At 41.8% G+C, this 24508-nt stretch overlaps 1 protein-coding gene across 5 annotated transcripts in view; it reads left to right on the top strand.

Annotated features, from left to right (window-relative positions):
- The window catches only part of STIM1 (stromal interaction molecule 1), a 176952-nt gene that overhangs the window by 85018 nt on the left and 67426 nt on the right, over window positions 1–24508 (top strand). For all 5 annotated transcript variants that reach the window (XM_033119853.1, XM_033119855.1, XM_033119857.1 and 2 more), the window contains exon 2: window positions 9463–9593. In XM_033119853.1, the coding sequence (XP_032975744.1) occupies window positions 9463–9593 (131 nt within the window). The remainder of the gene's footprint in view (window positions 1–9462; window positions 9594–24508) is intronic.

Below are 24508 nucleotides of genomic sequence, written 5' to 3'. Positions count from 1 at the left end.
GTCATACAAGGTCTGACAAGTTTGAGAACTCATCCTAGAAATAGTGTTACATACCTCATTGCTGAATATCACTACAGTCACCTTTGAAGTACTCCCCTTGGGAAGCTATGCACTGACTCCAGCACCTAGTTCACCCTTCAAAGCAGTTTTGGAACTCTTTCTGGAATGGCCATCAGAGCTGTCGTCGTATTACCCTTGATGTCCTGAATGTCATCAAAATGTCTTCCTTTCAATACTTCCTTTATCTTCGGGTAAAGAAAGACGTCACTGGGGGCCAGATCAGGTGAGTAGGGAGGGTGTTCCAATACAGTTATTTGTTTACTGGCTAAAAACTCCCTCACAGACTGTGCTGTGTGAGCTGGCGCATTGTCGTGATGCAAGAGCCATGAATTGTTGGCGAAAAGTTCAGGTCGTCTAACTTTTTCACGCAGCCTTTTCAACACTTCCAAATAGTAAACTTGGTTAACTTTTGTCCAGTTGGTACAAATTCATAATGACTAATCCCTCTGATATCAAAAAAGGCTAGCAATATTGCTGTAACAAATTCGCCAACTTAATTGTCAGACTTTGTAGAAGTAAAGGGCAGGCAAATTGGCTGTTAAGCAGATGGACAAGAATCTAGGGACCTGCAGGAGACCCAGGACTCAGAATAGCCAGAAGACCCCTGCACCAGAAGCCTGCGTTTTTGAGGTCATGGCCTGCTTGGTGAGGACTAACCGGGTATCAGCCATCTCCTTCTGGAAGGAGGCTTCTTGTGAGATCAAAATTTGAAGAAAAGAATATTGAGAGGAGGAAGAAGGTAGAAATGGGACACAAGAGGTGTGACTGACTGTCCCCCGTCCCCACCCCCTGCATCTCTTCTACCTGACGGTTAGGTTTCATATGCTTACACAGCAGCATATTCCTTTGCTCCTTTTGCTTCTCCCAGCAGAATATACCAGGGACTCAGTAGTCCTTCTTTTGTATCTTTTTAGCTTTGTTTCTAGTCCTAATGAGGAAGAGGCCTTTGGCTAGTGCTGGACACTGAAGAAGTTAAGGCAAAACCAGGAAGTTCCATTTTATCCTGCTTGGTATGGCACAAGCCCAGTTAGGACTTCTGTGTTTGCTCTTAATAGACAAAAAGTACCTGCTGGAACCTGCCCCTATTTTTTTCTGTTTTTGAAATTTTGTTATTTTTTGTTATTATTTTTTATTTTTTTATTAAAGTTTATTGGGGTGACAATGGTTAGTAAAGTTACATAGGTTTTAACTGTACAATTCTGTAATATGTCGTCTATATATCACATGGTGGGAACCTTGGGGAGAAAGAATTAGTATTTCAAGGAAGCCCTCTTGCACAGGCTTATCTGGATCTCCCAAATGTAGCCTTGCTACAGGACGTGGCATGAGTGTGGCTTCTAATCTGGTTGTGCTGGCCAGCCTAGGGCAAAACAATCCCATTTGATGGGCTCAGTTTTCTTCTCTAGTTGTAATGTGAGCAGTGACCCTTCATACCCTGCAAAGCCCCTCCAACTCTGCCATTCAAAGGCTGAGTACAATGAGGGATCCTGATATCCGTTAGTCCCACTCTATGCCTGTAGCTTTTGCAAGACTGGTTAAGAAGAATGCTTTGTCTTTGGGTCCTTTATTAAATTAAACCGTGTGAAATGCTGTGCTTCTTTCTCTTGGACTTGCTTTGCTTGAGTTGCTCTCCCTTCTGCCCCCACTGTCTTCTACCTGTTGTTCAGACTGTGGTATTTCCTGCTACTCTGGTCTCCTGCTCCTTACCATATTCTACTTTGCATCTTTGTAATTCATACTGTGCTCATTCTTGTACTTTTGTGGGCAACGACTGTATTTTTCATCTGTTTGAATTTGCTCCTTCATGCAACAAGTTCTTCTGGTCATTCATTTGTTCATTCAACAAACGTTTATTGAAGCCCAATGGTTATGTTAGGGACTTTGCTAGGTGCTAGGTGTTGTCCACAAGCCAGGATTCAGCCATAAAGAAGACAGCCATGGTTCCTGCTACTATGGAGCTTACAGCTTATTGGAGAAGACAGACATTAAGCGAATTATCACACAAATAATTACAATTGTGAAAAGTATTATAAATGAAAAACATAGGGTGCTTTGGAGAATGAGTAGTGTAGACCTAAACCAGTTAGGGAGGGTAGATGAGTCGAGGATTTTAAAGAATTTAAACTGAGACCAGCAGCATGAGTCTGAGTTTACAGATCAAGAAGGAATAAAGAGCCTTCCACATAAAAGGGATTCTAGGTGGTTCTCAACTTGGGCTGCACATCAGCATCACCAGAGAAATATAAGAGAGCAGATGAAGCGATTGGACTGGGGCTTCATACTGACTCTTACTGTTGGGAGCATAAGTGATACAACTACTTTGGAAAACACTTTCACACTTACTTAAAAAGTTAAACATACCCATATCATATGACCTAGCAGTTCCACTAGTGGAACTCAAGATAAAAGTGAGAACCTATTTTCACTAAAGAAAAATGAAAACATTTTTCCACGCAAAGGCTTGTACAGGAATGCTCATAGCACTTTATTTGTAATAGCTGAAAACTGGTCACTGGATAAATAATGATGGTATATTCTTTCATTGGACTATTACTCAGCAATAAAATGGAGGAAACTACTGATACACGTGACAACATGGTTTAATCTCAAATCATGCTGAGCAAAAGAAGCCAGACACAAAAGAGAACATACCGATGATTCCATTTATTTGAAGTTCTAGAACAGGCAAAATTGATTTGTAATGATGAAAGTCAGATCAGTGGTTGTGTAGGGTGGGAGATGAGGGTTGGATCAAGTGGGAACAATTCGGAGTGAGGAAACAGTCTGTATTTTGATTGGGGTGGTGGTTATGGAAGTACATATGTTTGTCAAACAGATTGAACTGTATACTTAAAATCGGAGCATTTTATTACGTGCAATTATACCTTAAAAATATCCATGCTCCGGGGGCAGCCGGTTAGCTCAGTTGGTTAGAATGTGGTGCTCTTAACAACAAGGTTGTTCGTTCGATCCCCACATGGGCCACTGTGAGCTGCGCCCTCCACAACTAGATTGAAACAACTACTTGCCTTGGAGCTAATGGGTCCTGGAAAAACGCACTTAAAATAAATAAAAGTTAAAAAAAAAAAATCCATGTTCCACATTTGTAAATGTCAAGAATAGGTAAAACTTACTTATGGTGATAAAAGTCAGATTAGTGTTTACCACTTTGGGGAGAAGTGGGGGTAGTGGTCGTGGTCATATTGATTGGACGGGGCAAGAGGGAGGGAGTCTTCCTGGAGTGTCAGGAATGTTCCATATGTTGATTTTAGTGGGGGTTATATGGATATATACATATGTAAAAGTTAATTGATCCATATGTTAGTTTATGCACTTTACTGTATGTATGTTATGTCTCAATTAAAGGGAAAACAGAAAAACAAACCCCTCAAAACAACAAAGCCATACTAAGTCCCATTCATGGAGATACTGATTGAATTGGTCTGGGATGGGGCCTAGGCATCAGCAATTTAAGAGCCCCCGGTGACTCTAACACGCAGCCAGAGGTGAGAACCGCTGTGCTGTGTGCAAAGGAGGGAAGAAACTTGACACATCAGAGGAGGATCACACGAAGGTGAAGGAGTTGCTGGCCATGACACCAGAAAGGTGACAGGTGGCACATCATTCTGGGCCCTGCAGGCCACATTAAGAAACTTGAACTTTATCCTAAGAGTATTGGGAAGCTTTTGAAGGGCTTTAAGTAGGGAGATGACTTGGACAGAGAGGTTCAGCTGTCAGGCACGAGCACTGCCTATGGCTACCGTTCCTGCTGACCTTTCTCCCGGTAAGGATGGATTCTGATTCCGTCGAGTCACTGCAGAGCTTGCCAGTCTTGGCTGGGGGGTGGGAGGTGGAGTGAGAGAAATTATTCTCACAGATGAGGCTCTTGTTTGTAAAATTTAGCAATTTCCAGATTCCCCTCAGGTTCCAACCAAGCACTAAGGAACAGTCTGACCAGTGCTTTCTCTACCCCTAATCTGGACCTTCTTCCTTGACTGCTGTTTCTCTCACTTCTTTCCCTTTGGGCTTGTGTCTCACATCAGACAGTCCATTGTCAGGCTCACCTGCAGTGCCTCTGCTTTACGTGCCCACAGATATGTGCTCTCTGGCGGGTGAGTTACTATTCAGTGATAAGGGAAAGTGGCTGGGAGAGAAGAGGCATTAGGTGGATGGTGAATATTGGTGGTGGGAATTGATGGGTTGTACTCAACACTTTCTTGCCTTTTGGGGAGATATGGTTTGTTATGAATCCATTCTTTGTGCGTTTATTCATTCAGCCAGCGTTTCCTGAGTGTATGCTTGACAGGGCAGATGTTCGTGGGGTGCCATCGTGGGCCCTGGGGATAGAGTAAGTCAAACTCAGTCCTTGCCCTTTTCTGGATGTGGCATGTGAACAACTCAGAGCATGAGAATTGACATAACAGTGTTATGTACAGAGTGCTTTGGAGCATCCCGTAGTAAATGATTAATTCTTCCTGGAGAAAGGAGAGGTGATTTGGACATGATGGAAAGAACTTGGCTGTTTTATTGGCCAGTGGTTAACAAAGTGTGGTCTGCAGAGCACTGGGGGTCACCAAGATCTTTTTGAGGGTCCAGAGGTCAAAGCCATTTTAATAATACTGCTCAGATTTTATTTGCTTTTTTCACCGTGTGTACATTTGCACTGATGATGCAAAAGCAATTAGGTAAGATTGCCGACATCTTTACAGGAAACAAAGCAGTGGCACAAAACTGTGCTAGTAGTTGCTGATTTCCTCACCTCCACGCACTCTGTTTTTTTTTTATTTAAGTTTTTAATAAAGAAGTTAAAATGTATTAATTTTATTAAATTGTACCCCATGAATACATGTCTCTTTAGTATTCTGTGTGCTAAAACAGAAAGTTATGCATAAAGTACTTCTGTTGCATGTAGAAGTTTGATGTTTATCTCAAGGAAAAGCACTTGTGTGATTGAGTTACAAGCTACCTCCTTTTTTTCAGGGAACACTATTTTTACTTTAAAGTATAACTGGCAGCAAACTATAGTTACTCAGACTTATGTATATGTGGACATTTTCTTGAAAATTAATGAAGTGAGTCTGCTACTTTAAGGAAAACAACTGGTAGTATTTGTTGCCAATGACAAAATTTCAGGTTTTAATTGAAGTAGAATTTTGGAAAATTTGTATCTGCCACTGTGAGTTTGACAGCTCTCTTAGATTTAAAGCTTTTCTTATGAAATTAGTGGTGATATTAATATATTAATAATAGTGATTATTTTGGTATTGTACAAATGAAATGTGTCAAATTTGGAAACTCTGCCTAACTCATTGAATCAGTAGTTTCCAAATGACCAGTGCATTATATTACAAAGTCACGCATGGATAAAAGATCTGTTCAAAGTACAAGATAACCAATGGATTTTAATGGAGTACAAAAAATTCATCCATATAGTTTCAGATTTCACATTGCAACTAACATTTAATAAACCTACTACTTGGTGAGTTTTGGTGTAGTATCAGAGGAGAATGTCCACAATTATCTGATAGGTTATTAAAAGACTCGTGCCTTTTACAATTGCATGTCTGTTTTAATCTTCAACCACAACACACTGACTGTGGAAACAGATATAATAAGACTGTAGTTGTCTTCTATTAAGCCAGACATTAAAGAGATTTGCAAAAATGTAAAACAGTCCCACCCTTCTCATAATTCTTTTTCCAGAAAACAATTATTTTCATAAAAACACATTATTTATATCAACACATAGGAGATTCATTGTTTTAAAATGAATTATTGCTAAATATTAGAATTTGTGTTTTTATTTCTAGTATGGCAAATATCAAATAATTTTGGGATTAAAAAATTTTAAGAGTATAAAGGGATCTTCAGGCCAAAAAATTATAAAATCTGGTCATATGCTATATTCTCCACTTAGAATTCTTCTCTTTTCTGCCTAGCGAATCCTACACATAATTTTGGATTTGGTATTTTATTTAGTCATTCATTCAAAAAAACATTTACTGAGCACCTATCAAGAACTGGCTTTTGCTTGCTGCTGGGGACAAGGTCCCAAGCCCTTAAAGAAATTATAATCAGATGGGGAAGACAAATTAAACAGGCAACTGCAACAGAGTATGATAAATGTTACCAATGATCGCCACGTAAATGTGGGAATCAGCATCACTTGCCAGCTTATCTAGAACGTGCGACTGGTCGATTTGATTGGACTATACCTCCTGCATTTGAGTCTTCAGGGTCTGACAGGGAAAGTAGCTGGTTAGCAGAAGATGGAAACTATTCATTTGCTGCTGTAAGAGAAAAGAAAGAAACTACAAATGTATTGAATGCTGGCTTTATGCAGGACCTCTGCTAGGTGTTTTAACAAATGTGGTCTAATTTAATTCTCACAAAAGCCCCATGCAGCAGAGATGATTATCCTCATTTTGCACATGAGATATTGGAGGCACAGAGAAGTTAAGCAACTTGTTCAATATCATATGGTTGTAACTGATGAAGCTGAGATTTTCACATACGTGTTCTGACTGCAAGTCCAGGGCCTTTCATTGCGGTAATAATGTGTTGCTAAATGGATGGATCTTCTAAGGTATTTCCAGATGGCTCTGGGAAACCTTGCCAGATGAGAATTTATAAAATAAGGTAGAAAAGGTCTCAGTTGAAGGGGTAATTTGTGAATTTTGGCTGACATGTTTTCTCTGGACAGGAGTCCACAGCCATATGGGATATCAAGATTTTATACTCTCTTATCCTTAATCCCTTTTATCCTTCTCTATGCCAGATGATGCCAGCAGCAAAGGTCACCTGTCTGATCAGGTTACAAATCAGAGCCTGGTGTTTGAAGCCTAAACTTCTTGGACTTGCCGTGGGCTTTTGGGAAAGGGGCTGGCAGACCTCAGGCTAATGGTGCCTACTCTGGAGAACCCCAGTCCCTAGAGCTTGGTAAACTATTTCCATTATTTTAAAAAGCCTATTAGAAGTTGTGCTTTACTTAGTATAAACCTGTGTGTGGTAGATATAGTCTAATGAAAAGATTGCATTTCTTTCCTTTGGGTCAGAAATTTGTCAGTTCAGCGTGGTTCAGGTGTGCTACCAATAGTCCTCTAGAACAGGGGTCCACAAACTACAGACAGGGGCCAAATCCAGCCCACCACCTTTTTTTGTAAATAAAGTTTTATTGGAACACAGCTAAGCTCATTTACTTCTGTTTTGTCTATGGCTGCTTTTATGCTCAATGATAGAGTTAAGTAGTTGTAACAGAGAGTAAATGGCCCATAAATCCTAAGTTGTTGACTCTCTGGTCTTTTACAGAAAAGTTTGCTGACCCCCAGAGTAATCTTCATTCTATCATGGCACTAGGCACATAGTGTTTTAATTGCCTATCTCCTCCACTTTTATAATGGAGCTCCTTGAAAGCAAAGATGAAATCTGATTCATCTGTTTATGCCCCATGCTGATTACAGAGCCTGACATAGGAAGAACGTTCAATAAATGTTGTTTAAATGGGCATATCATATGCTGATCAAAAAAAAACTCCGATGGGAAATCGTATGTACCTTTGAGCAATGCAAAAACAGGAATAAGGAAGGAAAAGTGTTATGTTGGTTGTGCTAATCTCAGTACTGTGTGCTTTATCTATGAAGTACTTATTGCTTATTGCTTCATTGCAATTTTTTTTGGATAGCTACGTCACGAATAGGAGTCCATGAATGAAACAGTTATGCCAAGTGCTCTTGCTAGTGAGGAAGTTGAGAAACAATGCCTTAATCTTTGGCTACTTTCTGCTCTTTCCTTCAGTACCCAGCACCCCTCGACCCACCCTCCACTCCCCACTCCAACTTGGCAGGACAAATATAGGGGAACATAAGGTTACATGGAGATACTTCTTTTGTATGCATACTATTCGTCTTACTTTTTTTTTTTTCCTAAAGCCATTTTTTCAGTGTGCCTCTTACCAGTATTACCATTTGTGGCTTCCAGAAGATGAAGCCTGCCTAACACCTCTGGTCACCTGGGCATAAAGGCAGTCAGGTGAAGTGCTGGCCTGGGAGTCGGCAGACCTGGGCTCTCACTGTGGCTCTTCAACTGCCTTTGACTTGGGACGTAGTAGTTAACATCTGTGAACTAAATATTCAAGATACTGTTATTGAGTTACGTCTGGGACACTTAAAATTTTTATTTGTATACCCCTGTCTCATTTTTAAAAGGGTTGGAGCAACTAGCAAGTGCTAGGGAGGGGACCTGTCTCGACCTGTCAGTGTCTGACCAGCAGACAAGTAAATGATTAAATGGATTAGAGTGTTTCAGGTCTTTGATCAGTGTCTTCTAGAAGGCTTCAGAGCAGCAGTCTCTTTACCCTGTCTTTGCTTTCCGTCCGGTGACAGCTTCTTATATTATCTGGGAATTCAGGGTTTTTCTTCTATCTTCTTTGGGGGTGACCCGAAGAGTATTTTGCCTAGAAAGTAGTTATGAAGATCAGGGTCAAAAGGAAAGAGGAATTTTAGAATCTGGGAATTGGAACAAATACTAGAAACTATTTAAAATATCTTTTTCAAATAACGAACTTGAGGCCCGGAGAAGGGACGTGACCTCCCTAAGGTCATGTGGTAGAGCTGAGACTAGATTCCAGACTCTTTGTGATGTGCACATCCGTCAGGCGAGCTGTTTCTCAGGCTTGTAAGAGAGGTGTCATGGAAGACCCAGGTGGCCTAGGCTCTTGAGCTGGTTTTACTTCTGCGTGACTGGCTGTGTGTGCTGGTGGGCAGAGGAAGCCGCACTCCAGGCTTCCCAAGCTGTTGCACCAGATGAACTCAGGACCTTCGATGCCTAACAGATATTTGCTAAATGTCACTGTGGGAAGGCATACGATATGAAGGGTTTCCCCAGTTAACCTGTGGCTGGCATTATATGTCCCAGCAGTGACCAGGTGAACAAAAAGGAAAACTACATATTATTCTGGTATTGGAATGAATGGGCTATTTTCCTGTCTCTAGAAAGATTTGTATTAATTTACACTTGTTTGTTGACTGATTAAAAATAATATTTCATCTGAATATGTATTTCTTTGGTTACTAGTGAGGCTAAACTTTTTCCTATGTTCACTGGCTATTTGTATTTTCTCTCATTTGTATTTTTTTCTCGTGAGTTACCTATTCATGTTCTTTGTCTGGGTCCCAATGTATTCTTAGTCTTATGCTGGGCTTCCCTGCATTGTCCCTAAATGAGGGAGCTCAGTACGTCCTTGGGGAGGTAGTTAAAGGCAGGATGAGACACTTGTCTCACTGTGCAAAGAGCCGGTCCGGTGGCTACATGAGGAATCAGGTAGCAAAGGATACTGAGACAGGTGGGTAATAGAGCTTGGGTGGCAGCCCCCCGGTAATGTTGTCTCTGGCTTTTCCTTTACAGAGTTTTGCCGGATTGACAAGCCCCTTTGCCACAGTGAGGATGAGAAGCTCAGCTTCGATGCGGTCCGCAACATCCACAAGCTGATGGATGATGATGCCAATGGTGATGTGGATGTGGAAGAAAGTGATGAGGTGAGCCCTCTCGCCACCGCGGCTCTCTTCTTTTCCTCTGTGAACTATCCCCAAAAGCTGTCTAGACAGGCTGTTCTCTGTGGAGAGATGTTCTTGATACTGGCTTGTTCTCGCAGAACTCGTCCCTGTCAGGGGAGGTGATTCTCAGCAGAGCAGTCTCTACGAGCCAGCTGCTCAGAGTGCAGGCCGTGTGTCTGTGTCTTGTGCCTGGACTGGCTCCCGTCTGCCTATCGGCTAGAAGCACAACGCTGACTGAGCTGTGCTGTTTGAGAGGAAGAGGGAGCCCCACGGTTGGTCTCTACAGTTTCCCCGGATCCTTACTGTAATCCTGCTGTAGATGGAGGGTATCAGGCTGTACTTACTCTGAGCTCAGCCCTTTGTGGGCATGAGGGAGAGAAGGGAAGACAGTTAGATCTTGCCCTCTGGGAGCGTATACTCTATTTGGGAGGAAGAAACAAATGTTTCTAGAAAGATCATTCCAAATTCCAGGCTGCAGTTACTGGGAACCAATTCAGTGGTCCAGAGAGTAAGAACGAGAGGAACCTGTAGATGGGAAAAACTCTGTTATTGTTTCACCTTTTGGCATTACTACAGCTCCAATCCAGAGAGTACAAAGTCAGTAAGTAAGTACAAAGTCATCATGTGTGAAAAGATGGAAAGGTTTCAGTTGATTTCAAGCTCAACACGAGCCAGCAGTGTGGTGGACCTGCCAAGTTGTGCCAGATTCGTAATAGTGATATGTACGTGTCAGGAAGGGCAGGTCATCTGAGTCTCTCCTCCCTGGCGCTTAGCCTGCCTTTAAGTTCTCAGTTCATTTTTGCATCTCACGTTGTCAGAAGCATTTGAACAGCAAGAGACTACATAGAGCGGGGTGACGTGAATGATGAAGAGTATAGAAACTATGAAATGCAGACAGCATTCAATACAATTCAATATTTGTAAGTGTCTATTATGTATGTACCAGGTTCTGTTCTAGACTTGGGGATGTGGCAGTAAATAGGACAGATACATCTGCCATCATATAATTTATAATCTAGTGAAGAAACTTTAGCCTTGGGAAGAAAAGATTTGGGTAATATAATTTCTGTCTTCAAACACATTATAAGTGGAGGAGTCAGACTTAAATAGCAATGATGAAAACAAAGAAAACCACAGCACTAGCTTATCATTTATTAAACTCTTACGCTATGCCAGGCACGGTGTTAAGTTCTTTGCATAGTTACTCTTTTAACTTTATTAACAACCTTATAAAGTTGGTATTATTATCAAGGACTGGAGCCTTGGAAAGGTTAAGCATTTTGTTCAAGGACACACTGGATATGAGCAGAGATCTGATTTCAAAGCTCATGCTGTTAAGTACAGCTGTATTGTTTCCCTTATTCTAAGGGCAGAGCCAGGACAAATGAGGTGAAAGTAAAATATAGGCACATTCTTTTAGAATAAAAAGATTGCGTAACTGCACTATCTCATCGTAGAACAGACTTCTGTGGTAGGTAGGTAGTGAACTCTGTGTCACTGACGATTGACAAGTAGACACGGCCTTCCACTGATTGGGCAGGGGATGCTGGTATTAGGCTGAACTAGATAATGTCTAAGGGGTTTATAAGAGGGGAAAAAAAGGCTCCCTGGAGGCAAAGTAGAATTTGGTAGAGTGGAAGGGGGCAGCCTGAGTAGTAGGGAATGAGCGTGAGCCAAGACGTGGAGGTAGTAAGAAGCGTGGTGGGTGGGTTTGGTTAGACAGAGTGGCTGTGGGAGAAATCCACAGGACAGAAACCTGGAAAGTGGGGCCTGGGCAACCAGGCTAAGATTTGCATACTTCCTGAACGTGACAACTGTAGGTTCTCGAGCAAAGACAACAACCGTGATGAAAACATCTGCACTTTTGGTCACAACTAGAAGTGTCCTTGGTCCTCGCAGGACCCAGTTTTGTCTGTGCTGAGAATAGAGCCATGTTCCTGGGAGTGAATACGACCTCATGGTGTCCTCATCTCCCTCCAAGGGCCTGGCCATGGGAGGACTAGAAGAGGATGGCACCACAGTTAGGAAGGTGATAGGATCCAAGATCCACGAATTCCTGGATATCTTTGTCATCGTCCCTCCTTCTTTTTTCACTTTCTACTGAATTGCTTTATAAATGAGAAGAAGAAGAAAATGTTCTTTTTACAGGAATGTTACCACAACAAAAAGCTCATCAGCACAAACTGTTCTAAAATAACACAAAAGCTGTCACCCTGCACTGTGCCTGGCGAGCTGTTCTTTTTCAGCATAGCTTCTGCCTGCCGTGGCTTCAGCTGCTCTTCCTGCAATTTCAGGCCTCTGGTGCTTAGAGTAGCCTGCTAGTCTGGGTTTGCACAATCACTCACACACTACTGTCTTTGAAAGTAAAAGTCATGTTAGCAAAATGCGTGTGCTTAAGTCAGTGTAACCACATGTGAGCAACCTCGGAGATCAGGATCTAACTAGAAAGTTGGGTGGACAGCTCAGGGCTTAGGATATTGGATAATGGACACTGAGGCACCAGAGAGGAAACCGTGGTTGTGGTGGCCATCAAGGACCCAAGATTTTTCTGACTCCTTTAAAAGATGATTTCCCAAGGACCGTAGTAGAAGTCTGAAGATACTCTATTAAGGCCTCGTTTATTCAGCCTCATACGTATCAGTAAGTTTTTCAGATAATTGAACTATAACCTCAGTAGTAGATCTTTAAAAATTTTAGCCTTTTTTGAAATGTTTTTTCTTACAGATTATTGTGAGCAGAGTGTTAACTTTATTTGAATAATTCAAAGCATGTCTTCAGGGCCTCTTGCACTATTACCCCAGTGTCTACATTGTTATGTGCAGGGTTGTGATTTCTTCTTACAGTGTCCTGTCTCTTTAATTCATTCTCATTTCTGAATGCTGTATCTACTCTGCTGTGAGCTGTGAAATTAGATTTATGGTAAACTGAGACTCAGCAGGCATTTTATAGGAAATACAATCTCGTTTCTGTGGGGGGGGGGCAGCTAGTTTGTCTGATCAAGTGCTGTCTTTGCTTGCTTTTGTCCTTCAGATGAGCAACATGGCACTGCTGGTGACTGCCTTTCTTGCCAAGATGGCAGGGGGTTCGACCAGCCTGGCAGTGTGGGAATTCATCACCTATGTCTATTCAGAGCCCTGGTGGGGTACTGCCATGTGTCCATCCTGCAGACTGTTGTCCTGACAGGTCTGAGGTGGACAGACGAGGGCCTAAAACCACTGTCCCCTTGACTGGACCAGACTCTTTGAAAGAAGTGTTATTTTCTTTTCTGGAGCCTAGATGAAAAATTAAGGACATTTATTCATCATTAAACAAATTCTTACTCAATACCTATTATGTGCCTGGCACTATTGTAGGGCTGTAGATTTCATAGTGAGCAAAACTGATAAGATCCCTACTTTGATAGAGCTTGCATTCTGGTGGTCTGCATGTCACAGGTGACTGAGTAATAAGTAAACTTTGAAATTGGCCCGAACTGTGATCAGATTATAGGAGTTTAGTGACTTCCGCTTTGATTTTCTCAGGCTAAAATGGTGGTTAATGATTTCTACCTTTGCAGGGTTGTTTTCCGAACTAAGTGAAATAAGTGCTGTTAAAAGTTCCCAGTACAAATAAAGAACTCTTAAAATTCAACAATAGAAAACAAGCAACTCAATAAATAATGAAAAACAAAATTGAACAGACACTTCATCAAAGAAGATATTTGGGTGACAAATAAGCATATGCAAAGATGCTTAATGTCATTAGTCACTAGGGAAGTACAAATTAGAGCCACAATGAGAGACCACTACACACTTAATAGAATGGCTAGAATTTAAACACGGAAAATACCAAGTGCTAGGCAACGAGGAAGAGTCATTGGAACTCTTGCTTATAAAGTTTCTTATAAAGTTTAACATAACTTACTACATGGGCCAGCAATTCTACTTTTAGGTATTTACCCCGATAGATAAATGAAAATTTATATTCATGCTAAAACCTGTGCACTAATGTTTATAGTAGCTTTGATCATAATCACCCCAAACTGAACACAAATCAAACGTCCTTCAATGTTTGACTGGATAAAAAACTATGGAACACTACTCAACATTGCAAAGGAATGAACGGTTGATGCACACAGCATAGATGAATCTCAGCGGCACTATGCTGAGTGAAAGTAACCAGTCTCAAAAAGTTACATACTATATGATTTCATCTACATGACATTCTGAGAAAGACAAAGCTAGAGGGATGGAGGCTAGATCAGTGGTTACCAAGGATTAGGAGTGTGGGGAAGGTTTGACTACAGGAGAGCATGAGGGAATTTTGGGGGGTAATAGAATTGTCCTGTCTGGATTGGAGAGGCAGTTACAAGAATCTAACTGTGTATTAAAATTAAAATAGAACTCTATTCCCTCCACCCCCAAAGTTAATTTCATAATATTAAAAAAAAAAATTCCCGGCACGTTACCTGACACACAATTCAGGCTCAATGAATGCTAGTTACTTTCCCCTTTATCTTTCCTCTATATATCCAGGAAAACTACCTGCCTCTGAAAGTTATATTTAACAGTTTGTTCGACTGATGTGTTTCTCTCACCAAATTGTGAGCCTCTTTCGGGCAGGGACTGACCTTATGGGGTTTGTTTGCCTTGGTTTCTCCGGTGCCCAGCAGAGTCTGGTAGATGCTTAATCAGTGTGTGGAATGATTGACCGCCGCCACTGTAGCAGCATGGTGTCAGGCTTGAGTAAGCCTGTGATCACACATTTTGGGGGATGGGGTGGGTAGGTGGCACTAGGAGCCTGGGAAGCTGGAAAATCTACTTAAGCTTCTGTTAGTGTCTGTGGTTTCTGGTGTAGAAATATAGCACAGGGTTAAGAGTTTGTGCTCTAGAGTCCCAGAGACCTGGCTTTAAACCTGGCTCTGCTTTTACCAGCTGTGGAAACTTGGAGAAGTTACTTATTCCTTTTAGCCTCAGTTTCTTCATTAGAAGTGGAGTAACAATAGTAGGCACCTCATGAAGTTATTGTAAAGGTTAAACGAAATAATGCATATAAAGCGCTTAGTGCAGGGCCTGGCACATAGAAAAGGCTCTATAAAAAGTTAGTTTTTGTTATTATTGTTATTGTTATCCTCAGAAAGCATACATTTTGATGCAGACGGACTTGTATTCAAAACTTGGCGTTGCCACTCACTGACTATGTGACAAGTACGCAAATAACTTCACCTCTGTGAGCCTCATTGTATTCAGCTTTTTGAGGAGGGTAACTCTTTGCACGGTTGTTGTAAGAATTTAATGTATGCAAAGCCCCAAGCACAATACCTACCACATATATGTGCTAAATCCATGTTTTTTCCTCCCATAACATGATGGTATAGATAGTGAGGGCTGGCAAGAATTCCAAATGAGCTCTCTCATCATCCCAGGGCATCCCAACATTCTGCTGTGGGAGTCATCCCCACAGTAGGGGGTGGGACTCTGCAGGCGCTGGTTCTATCTTTGCTGAGTGGCTGATATTAAGGAAAGGGGGGCTCGGTAGAGCAGGGCCACATTTTTCTAGGAGCTGCAACTTCTCTGGTAGCTCACCCAGCCTCCTGTCTATTTTGAACAACAAAGCCGTATTATAGCACTGTTATGAGATCTACTTGACTTTAGCATGGTAGAAGTTAACTTGTTTTTTACCTTTTTTTATTGTCCCACCTGAGAGGCATGCTAGGTCTTAGGAAGTTGTGAGAGTTGGGAAAGGATGGAATCTGGCACCAGGTGGAATCCCGGCTGGAGGAACTAAACCCTGAGGGGAGCAGCCAGTAGTTCCACTTGTGATATGATATCCAAAGGGCCAGTAGGTTTTGGACTTGATGGGAAGTGTTATATCGGGAGTGAGAGAGAAGCCCGGTGCTATGGCCAGAACGGGCTAATCTGGATGAACGTAAGTAGCTGAGTTATGCTCAAAAGTTATTATCATGATTACTAATAATTGTTATTCTCTCCTCAGCGTTTGGGCCTCCTTTCCTTTTATCCAGTTAGCTGTAGACACCTCTGAGTGTTCCCTTGCCTCCGATTTCTCTTCTACCAGCCCATGTAATATATGCTGCTGCTGATCTTCCTAAACTACGTGTTGGCTTTGTGTCTTGTGCATGATTTCCTTTTCTTGTTCCATTTGACTTCCTGTGCCAAATACTCCATCCCTTCAAATGTGGTCTTAGCCTTCTTCGGAAGACTCTCTAGACACACCTCCTACCACTCTTGTCCTTTGTCTCATAGCTTTCCATATTTATTCCAGTTCGCTTTCTTTGCTCAGGTAGTTCTCCTTACCTGGAATTAACTTCTCATACCTCTCCCTCCAACCCCTGGCCCTGTCTGTATCAGTTCCAGGTGTCCTCTGGAGTGCTCCAGTCTTACTTTTCATGAACCGTCCCTGACTTTCCCACCCACTGACCTTTCTCATCTCAATACTAACTCTCTCTTTTTTAAAAAATTAATTTTATTGGGGAACAGTGTGTTTCTCCAGGGCCCATCAGCTCCAAGTCGTTGTCCTTCAAGCTAGTTGTGGAGGGCACAGCTCAGCTCCAAGTCCAGTTGTCATTTTCAATCTGTAGTTGCAGTGGGTGCAGCCCACCATCCCATGCGGGAATTGAACCGGCAGCCTGGTTGTTGAGAGCTTGTGCTCTAACCAACTGAGCCATTCACTCGCCCCTCTTGAAGCTCAGCGGCAGCTCATTGTCTTCAGTCTAGTTGTGGAGGGTGCAGCTCACTGGCCCATGTGGGAATTGAACCGGCAACCCTGTTGTTCAGAGCTCGCGCTCTAACCAACTGAGCCATCCGGCTGCCCCTCAGTACTAATTCTTGTAGCACACAGTCTGTCCCATAAAATTTACCTAATGATTTCGATTATATTGCCTTGCTTGTAAGTTTGTCTTTTTGCACTAATACTGGAATTACTAACAAGCACAACTCTGATCATTACTCCTACCTTGTAAAGGGAGTTGGTGAGACAGTAGCATCCCTCCCACGTGCCAAGCCCGATGCCAGCTGATGACATACACAGTTTCATTCAATCCTCAACCACTCTGTGAGCTAGGTGTTAATAACTATTTCAGAAATGATGAAATTATAAGCAAGTGGCTTACCTTTGCTTACTAAATTAATCTAAACTCTAACCTGCCCTTCAGTGTTCCCACAATCAGACTTTAGCTCACCTGACTAGTTCACGTTACACTGCATTCCCTTATTCTGTCCCTTATTCGCTCTTCAGGTCCCATTCCTGTGCCTTTGGTCCAGATAACTCCTCATCCTGGCATCTCTCTGCCTCCCATTTTTGCCTGTAAACGTTCCACTTGTCCACCAAGGCCTAGATCATGGTTTGTCAACCTCAGCATTATTGACATTTTGGGCCAGATAATTTGTTGTTTTGGGGAGCTGTCCTGTGCATTATAGGATGTTCAGCAGCATCTCTAGCCTTTACACACTGGATCCAGTAGCAAACCTCTACCCCGCTCCACCCCCAAGTTGTAACAACCAAAAATGTCTCTGTTGCCAGTTGTCAATGGTCCTGGGGGACAAAATTGCCCCTGATTGAGTAGTTTTGGCCTAGATTAAATGTTTCCTCCAAGAAATCTTGTTTGTTCCCCTACAGTGGGAGATGATCCTTCTTTACTTATGTTCCAGAACACTTGACATGAATCTCTCATTTGGCATGTTGCTCGGCATTGTAATTAGTTGGGTCCATCCTTGTCCGTCCTACTAGATTGCGAGTGCCTCCGGGGGGAAGGAACCAGGTCTTATTCATCAGTGTTTCTCCCATTATGCTTGGTGCAGGGCCTTAACTTAAAGGTGATGAGTTAAGCTTTTTAAAGCAAAGATTCTGTCTTATCTTTCTGTGTGCCCCTTAAATTGTTTCCTTAGGGCAGAACAAGAGTATAAAGTTGGCTGGTCAGCGGTATGGGGGGACAGGGTGCTTTGGACTTGTGAGTTCTTGGCAAGATTAGCAGCTGAGTCGGTGGTGTGCTGTTTCTAGGAGTTGCTAGGCTCTGGGCTCCAGACATGTTAGTGTATGATGTGCACGTCTGATCTTCTCTGCTCCCCTTCCCTGTCCCTCTACCCTATGCTATGAATCACATATAGAAACCTGAATGGAGGTGAAAATCACTGTAGTTAAAATAATTAAGGAAAGACTTAGAGAAAAACAGATACTAGAGGAGCATAGACGAAGAAAAGAAAAGAAAAGACACTGAGAGTGCTGAAAGGATTTTTCCATATAACCGATAAGGAAACTGAGACTGAATTAGCTCCTAGTTATTTGTTTCTTGGGTTATTGGGGTTATTGCAACTCAGACCTGCATCAGGCTGATGAATACGTTAACTGCTGGTAATAGTTGCACACTTCTGTGAATCTGCTAAATAAAAACCCTTGAGTTGTACACTGAATTGGCATGTGAATTATATCTCAGTAAAGATGTTAAAAAATAGAAGTGTCACTGCATTGGTCACCTCCCACCTGCCTTTCCGTAGCTCGGTCCATAAGAATCCGTAGGACCCCATAGAAAACCCTTCGCAAACCATGCTGATGTCTCTCCCCATTTCTCCCACTCCAAAGTTTGGCAGATAAGTAGAGGTGTTTCCAAGTCTGAAGCACCATGGTTTCTGGAAGTGGAGATCCTTGGTTGGCTAACTGACAGCTAGGTTGCCTGTTTTTCTGAGAAGGTGTAGGTGGTTTTTGAGGATACCAGACTGAAGAGCCCTGAGATATTCTGTTTGGGAGAATTTCTCTCCTCCTTCACTCCCTTCGTTTTTCTTTTTTGTAACTGTCACTTCTGGGGAAGCTAAGACGGCAAGAAAGCTATGGGAGAATGCTGGTGGTGATTCCCTCTCACCTACATCAAATTCAGATCCCTTACCATATGGAGTCCCATGAGGGGAGCTAAGTCATCCTGTTTTATTTTTCCTGGACTCATCTTGTGCTCAGAGCCTCCTCTGATTCCCACTGGTGCTCCTGTGCCAGCCCCTGGGAAGCAGAGCTCTCCCCTTGGCCCCTGGGCCCAATCCAAACAGTTATTCAAATAACCTCAGTACAGGTTTTGATGTATACATTTCTGTTGCTGCAGTAATTATTTTTTGACCTAAAGGACTGTTAATAGTTTGGAGGTAGCGCTCTGGTTTTTTGCCTTCTAGCTCCCTGCCTGTCTCCTGGTGCAATCACCATTTTATTTCCTGCCTGGTAGAACATTCTGAGAAACTACCCTAAATCTAGGCAAAGCACAGATTGAATTCTGCTCTGGCCCTTTGGACAGAACAGAAAGGACCGATACCATGAATGACATCATTCATTCTTCAGGCGAAACCTGCTCCTTAGGCTAAGGAAATGACCCGCCGTAGGATGGCTGTAGCATTCACCTACCAGGAGTGGCTCATAGTCAGCTTAGAGACTGCAACCCCCATTGAGTCCAAGTTCTGTGGCATTGCTCATGCATTCAGCATTCAGCCCTAACTTTTGTGAGTTTCTTGGACATTGATTTTTTAAAAGTCTAAAGCATGAGCTTTGGAGTCGAACCTGAGTTTACAACCAAGCTTTGCAATGTAATAGCTGTAAGGCCAAGTAATTTGGAGCCTCACTTTTCCTTATCTGTAAAGTAGAAATGAAAATGAGACACTCTGCCATTGACAAGCCCTCATGCTAGTGAGAGAGGCAGATACATCAACTGGCAATGACAGTAGCACATTTTAAACTATAATGGTGGTATGCACAGGGATTGTGCAGTTTCAAGAGGAATAAGGTTGAGGTAATCTAACATATGCTGGTGTAGCAGGAGACACATTGTCAACCAGCATCAGGGATGGGTACCAGTTGCTAGACAAGCTGACTTACATGTCAGAGAGAGTAGGCATGGTTTGCAATCTGTCCAGTGCCTTAGCCAGATACAGGATGAAGCAGCAGCTCCCCCAGATGGTACCTCTCGTGTTTCTAGGAAAACCCAGCCCGTCGTTTGCTTTGACAGACAGGGAAATTCTTTCTCACTAAGCAGACTGTTGTTTTCCTTCCTCCCCATCTTGTTGGTGAGTCTGCTCGGTCTATTATGGATGGCAATCCTGCTGGTGACAGGGATTAGTTACGCTTGTAACATTTTTCTCTGTGTGTGCCCGTGTAGGTCTGTACGTTTCTATGTGCCTTCCTGTTTGTTTACTTGTGTATATACGAGCACATCATTTTGTGCCTTTTTGTATTTGTCTGTGTCTTGCTATATTTAGACGTCTCTGTGTGCATGACAGTTAGTGGAGGGAGGGGAGGAACACTGAGCCAAGGAAGTAGGAGCTGAGAGAAGCCCATAAGCCAGGTTGAGGATTACGGAGAAGGTTAAGAGCAGAAGTTTCGGCTACAGTACAGTACGCAGGACCTAGAGGTAAGAGCAGAGCCAGAAGTGGAATCAGAAACCCCAAGGGGCTGTTAGTGTAGGCAGGATCTGGGCTCTACAAAGTGGTAGGCCGAATGCAGTGGTCATTTAGCAGCCAGAAATGGTCAAGCCAGCAGAGAGAGAAAAGCCCTGCTTCAGGTAGTAAGCTTCTGACTTTTCCTGTCTAAGGAGGACTTAGCAGCTGGCTCCCAGGGCCCCGCTTGCCTTCGGACCTAACTGGTGTTTGTGCCTAGGGGCCCAGGTTCGGGACGGTCAAACATTTATGAAGCACCTTCTACGTACAGGCACTGTGAAGGACTGTGCCTTAAATGATATCATTTTCTCCACATTGTAACCGTGAGGTAGTCTGCATTTTACAAGCTCAAGATGACATAGTGAGGAGGTGGCAGAGATGGGATTCGAATCTGTATCTGTAAGATTCTTTTTCCTATATGTCACTTCCCAAGATTTCTGATATTTCTGGGTGGTGAGCTAGCTCCCTGATTAGTTGAGAGTGAAACACTGTGAGGGCTCAGGCAGTGTGGGGTTGGGAGGCTTGGAGAGAGAGTTTCTGGGCTCTGCTTTTGAGATTGAGCACTTTCCTCCACATAGAATAATGGTTCTTGCTTTCAAGGAGTGACCCTCCTCTATATATCTGTCTTACCTAGGTGCTTTCAATATGTCTGTTAATCTCTGTGTCCTTGGATCCCAGCGCAGGGCATGTCACATACTAACTGCTCAGTAAATGCTGGTTGGGCAAATGAAAGAATAAAATACTTCTTAATAAAGGCTTTTAGAATATGACCCAACAATCCCTCTGCTGGGTATCTACGCAAAAAATCTGAAAACATTTATCTGTAAAGATATATGTATTCCAGTGTTCATTGCAGCTTTATTTACTGTGGCTAAGACATGGAAATAACCAAAGTGTCCTTTGATAGATGATTGGATAAAGATGTGGTGTATATACACAATGGAATGCTATTCTGCCATAAATAAAGATGAAATAGTACCATTTGTGACAACATGGATGGATCTTGAGATTATGATGCTGAGCAAAATAAGTCAAACATAAAAAGTCGAGAACCATATGGTTTCACTGATATGTGGTATATAAAACTGAAAACAACAAAAGAACAAGACAAACAAATGAAGAAACAAAGACTCATAGACACAGACAATAGTTTAGGGGTGACCAGAGGGTAAGGGGGGCGGGGGGTGGTAGATGAAGGTAAAGGGGATCAAATGTATGGTGATGGAAAGAGAACGGATTCTGGGTGGTGAACACACAATGTGATATGTAGATGATGTATTACAGAATTGTACACCTGAAACCTATGTAACTTTACTAACAATTGTCACCCCAATAAACTTTAAAAAAAAAGGCTTTTAGAACTTTTGATGTCTTCACTATTCCCTTCGGCCTTCTTCTGTGATACTGTGATGCTCTAATAGTATCATAGACATTTTATTTTTATTTTTTTGGTATTGCTTATTGACCCATGAGCCTGCATACTTCCTCTTGGAGTTGATTAGGAGTCAGAAGGTTCTTAAAGAGAGGCTTGACTTTGTCTTATTCTCCTATTTCTGTGTTCCCCAACCTTCCCCCTCACCGCCCAAAGGTGAGTGGCATTCTTAAGGAACACATGGTGAGCCCTCAACTTTTTTACCAAGTTGACTGAAGTTGGTGTTCCGTTTTGGAAATGAAATCCAGGAGGTTTTTCTGCTGCTGAGTGCTTGGCTGGGTTTGTGTTTCCCAGGGTCTTAGAGAGCCATGCATAGGGATGGAGTATGGGGAACACCTGAGAGGGGAATCAAAGCTGACTAGTGTTTATGGGGATTGTAAGGGAGAGAGATTTCCTTACCGTGGTTCCCTGAAAATAAGACCTAGCTGGACAATCAACTCTAATACGTCTTTTGGAGCAAAAATTAATATTTTTTATTACAGACCGGGTATTGTATATTATATTGTATTATATTATATTACATTACATTATAAGACCCGGTCTTATATTATAGTAGTATATTATAGTAAATTAAGACCAGATCTTATATTAATTTTTGCTCCAAAAGACTCATTAGAGATGATTGTCCGGCTAGGTCTTATTTTCGGGGAAACACGGTAATACTGGGAACCATAATGGAGAGAAGGTGAGGTGCACTTAGTACAGGGGTCAGCAAACTATGATCCCCTTCCTATTTTTCGTAGTCTGCAAACTAAGAATGGCTTTCATATTTTTAAATAGGTGGTGGTGGTGGGGGGGGGAATCCAAAGAAGAGCTTTGTGATGTGAAATTTATATGAAATTCAAATTTCAGTGTCTATAAATAAAGTATTGGCACAGAGCCACTCGAACCCATTTACATATTGTCTATCATTGCTTTCACACAAGAACAACAGAGTTGAGTAGTTGTAACAGAAATTGGATGGCCCAACAAACCTAAAGTATTTACTCTCTGATCCTTTACAAAAAAAATTTGCTTGGTCCCTGGTCTAACCCATCAATTTTTGAAAACCGTTTAATTGAGATATAATTCACATACCGTACAATTTACCCATTTAAAGTATACATTTCAGTAGTTGTCGTATATTCATAGATACGTGCAACCATCACCACTGTCAGTTTTAGAACATTTTTGCCACCTCGAAGAGAAATCCTCAAAGAGATACATTAGCTATCGTACCCCTATCTTCCTAGTCCCCCCAGCCTTCAGCAACTACTAATCTACTTTCTGTCTCTATGTAGTTGCCCATTCTGGACATTTCATATAAGTGGAATCACATAATACATGGTTCTTTGTGACTGACTGACTTCACTTAACACAATGTTTTGAAGATTCATCCATGTTGTAGCATGCATCAATGCTTCATTCCTTCTTATGGACGAATAATATTCTATTGTATGGACCCACACAGCATTTTGTTTATTCACTCATCAGCTGATGAACATTTGGGTTGTTTCCATCTTTTGACTGTTATGAAAATGCTGTTATAGACATGTACAAGTTTTTCTGTGGACATATGTTTTTAATTCTCTTGGTTATATACCTAGGGGTGGAATTGCTGTGTTAGATGGTAACTCTCTGTTTGCCTGTTTGAGAAACTGCCAGACTGTTTTCCAGAGTAGCTGAACCATTTGACATTCAGGCCAATAGTGTATGAGAGTCCTGATTTCTCCACATCCTCACCAACACTTGTAATTATCTGATTTTTTGATTATAGCCATCCTAGTGGTGTGAAGTAATATCTCATGGTTTTGATTTGCATTTCCCTGGTGACTACTGATGTCAGATATCTTTTCATGTGCTTGTTGACCATTTTTATCTCTTCTTTGGAGAAATGTTTTATTCATTCCTTTTCCCATTTTTAATTGGCTATTTGGCTTTTTATTATTGAATTGTCAAAGATCTTTGTATATTCTAGATACAAGGCCCTTATCAGATATATCAATTGCAAATATTTTCTCCCATTTGGTAGGTTGACTTTTCACTTTCTTGATAGTATCCTTTGAAGCACAAAAGTTTTCAATTCTGATGAAGTTCAGTTATTGTTGCTGCTCATGCTTTTGATGTCATATCTAGAATCTGTTGTCAAATCCAAGAGTATGATGATTTACCCTTGTGTTTTTTTATAAAGAATTTTAAAGGTATATGAAGCTTAACATTCTCCCAAATGGATTTTAAATATTACCTCATCCAAAACCTGCTCTACCCACAGCCTTCCCTGTCTCAGCTGAAGGCAACTCCATTGTTTCAGTTGCGTGGACCAAAAATCTCTTTGAATCGTCCATAATTCCTCTCACAACTCACATCCATTCATAAATCTGGTGGGTTCTATCCTCAAAATAGGTCCACTATATAATAATTTCTCATCACCATTCCACTCCAGGCACTGAGGCGCAATAGTCTCCTAACAAATTGTTATGTGTACAGTCTATTAATATAGCAGCCAGAGAGTTTTCTTTAAAAAACTAAATCAGAATATTTTACTCCTCTGCTCAGAACCCTGTAGTCCCTACATTTTCATTTAGCATGAAAGCCAAAGTTACCACAAGAGTCAGTAAGGCCCTATGCGATCTTGCCCCCTCTTATCATTATGTTCTCTCCTTTATCTCTCTCCCTTGGTCACTCACCCCAGCCACACACCTTGCTGTTCCTCAAAGACCCTTGTTGTTTGTGTCTTAGGGCCTTGGTTCTAGCTCTTACTTGTGCCTGGAATATTTTCCTCCCAGATATCCACTTTGATAACTCCTTCATACTCCCAAATACTTTGCTTTTCTCATACTTCATCTTATCAATGAAACCTTTCCCAGACTACATATTTAATAATGAAATCTGCAACTTCATCTCATTTCTGGCATCTAAACCTCATTACACATCACTTTTTTTGGTTTGTTTGTTTATTTTTTATTTTTAAGGACTTGTCACCTACTGGAGTCTATCATTTAATCTTTTATTTTATTGTTTATTGTCTAGACTATCTGTTCCCTAAGGGCAAGGGATCCATTTTATTCAATGCTAAATCCCTGGTA

The sequence above is a fragment of the Rhinolophus ferrumequinum genome, chromosome 11, assembly GCF_004115265.2.
Source record: "Rhinolophus ferrumequinum isolate MPI-CBG mRhiFer1 chromosome 11, mRhiFer1_v1.p, whole genome shotgun sequence".
Lineage (NCBI taxonomy): Eukaryota > Metazoa > Chordata > Mammalia > Chiroptera > Rhinolophidae > Rhinolophus > Rhinolophus ferrumequinum.
Note: the sequence above shows the minus strand (reverse complement) of the source record. Positions and strands in the feature narration are given on the sequence as shown.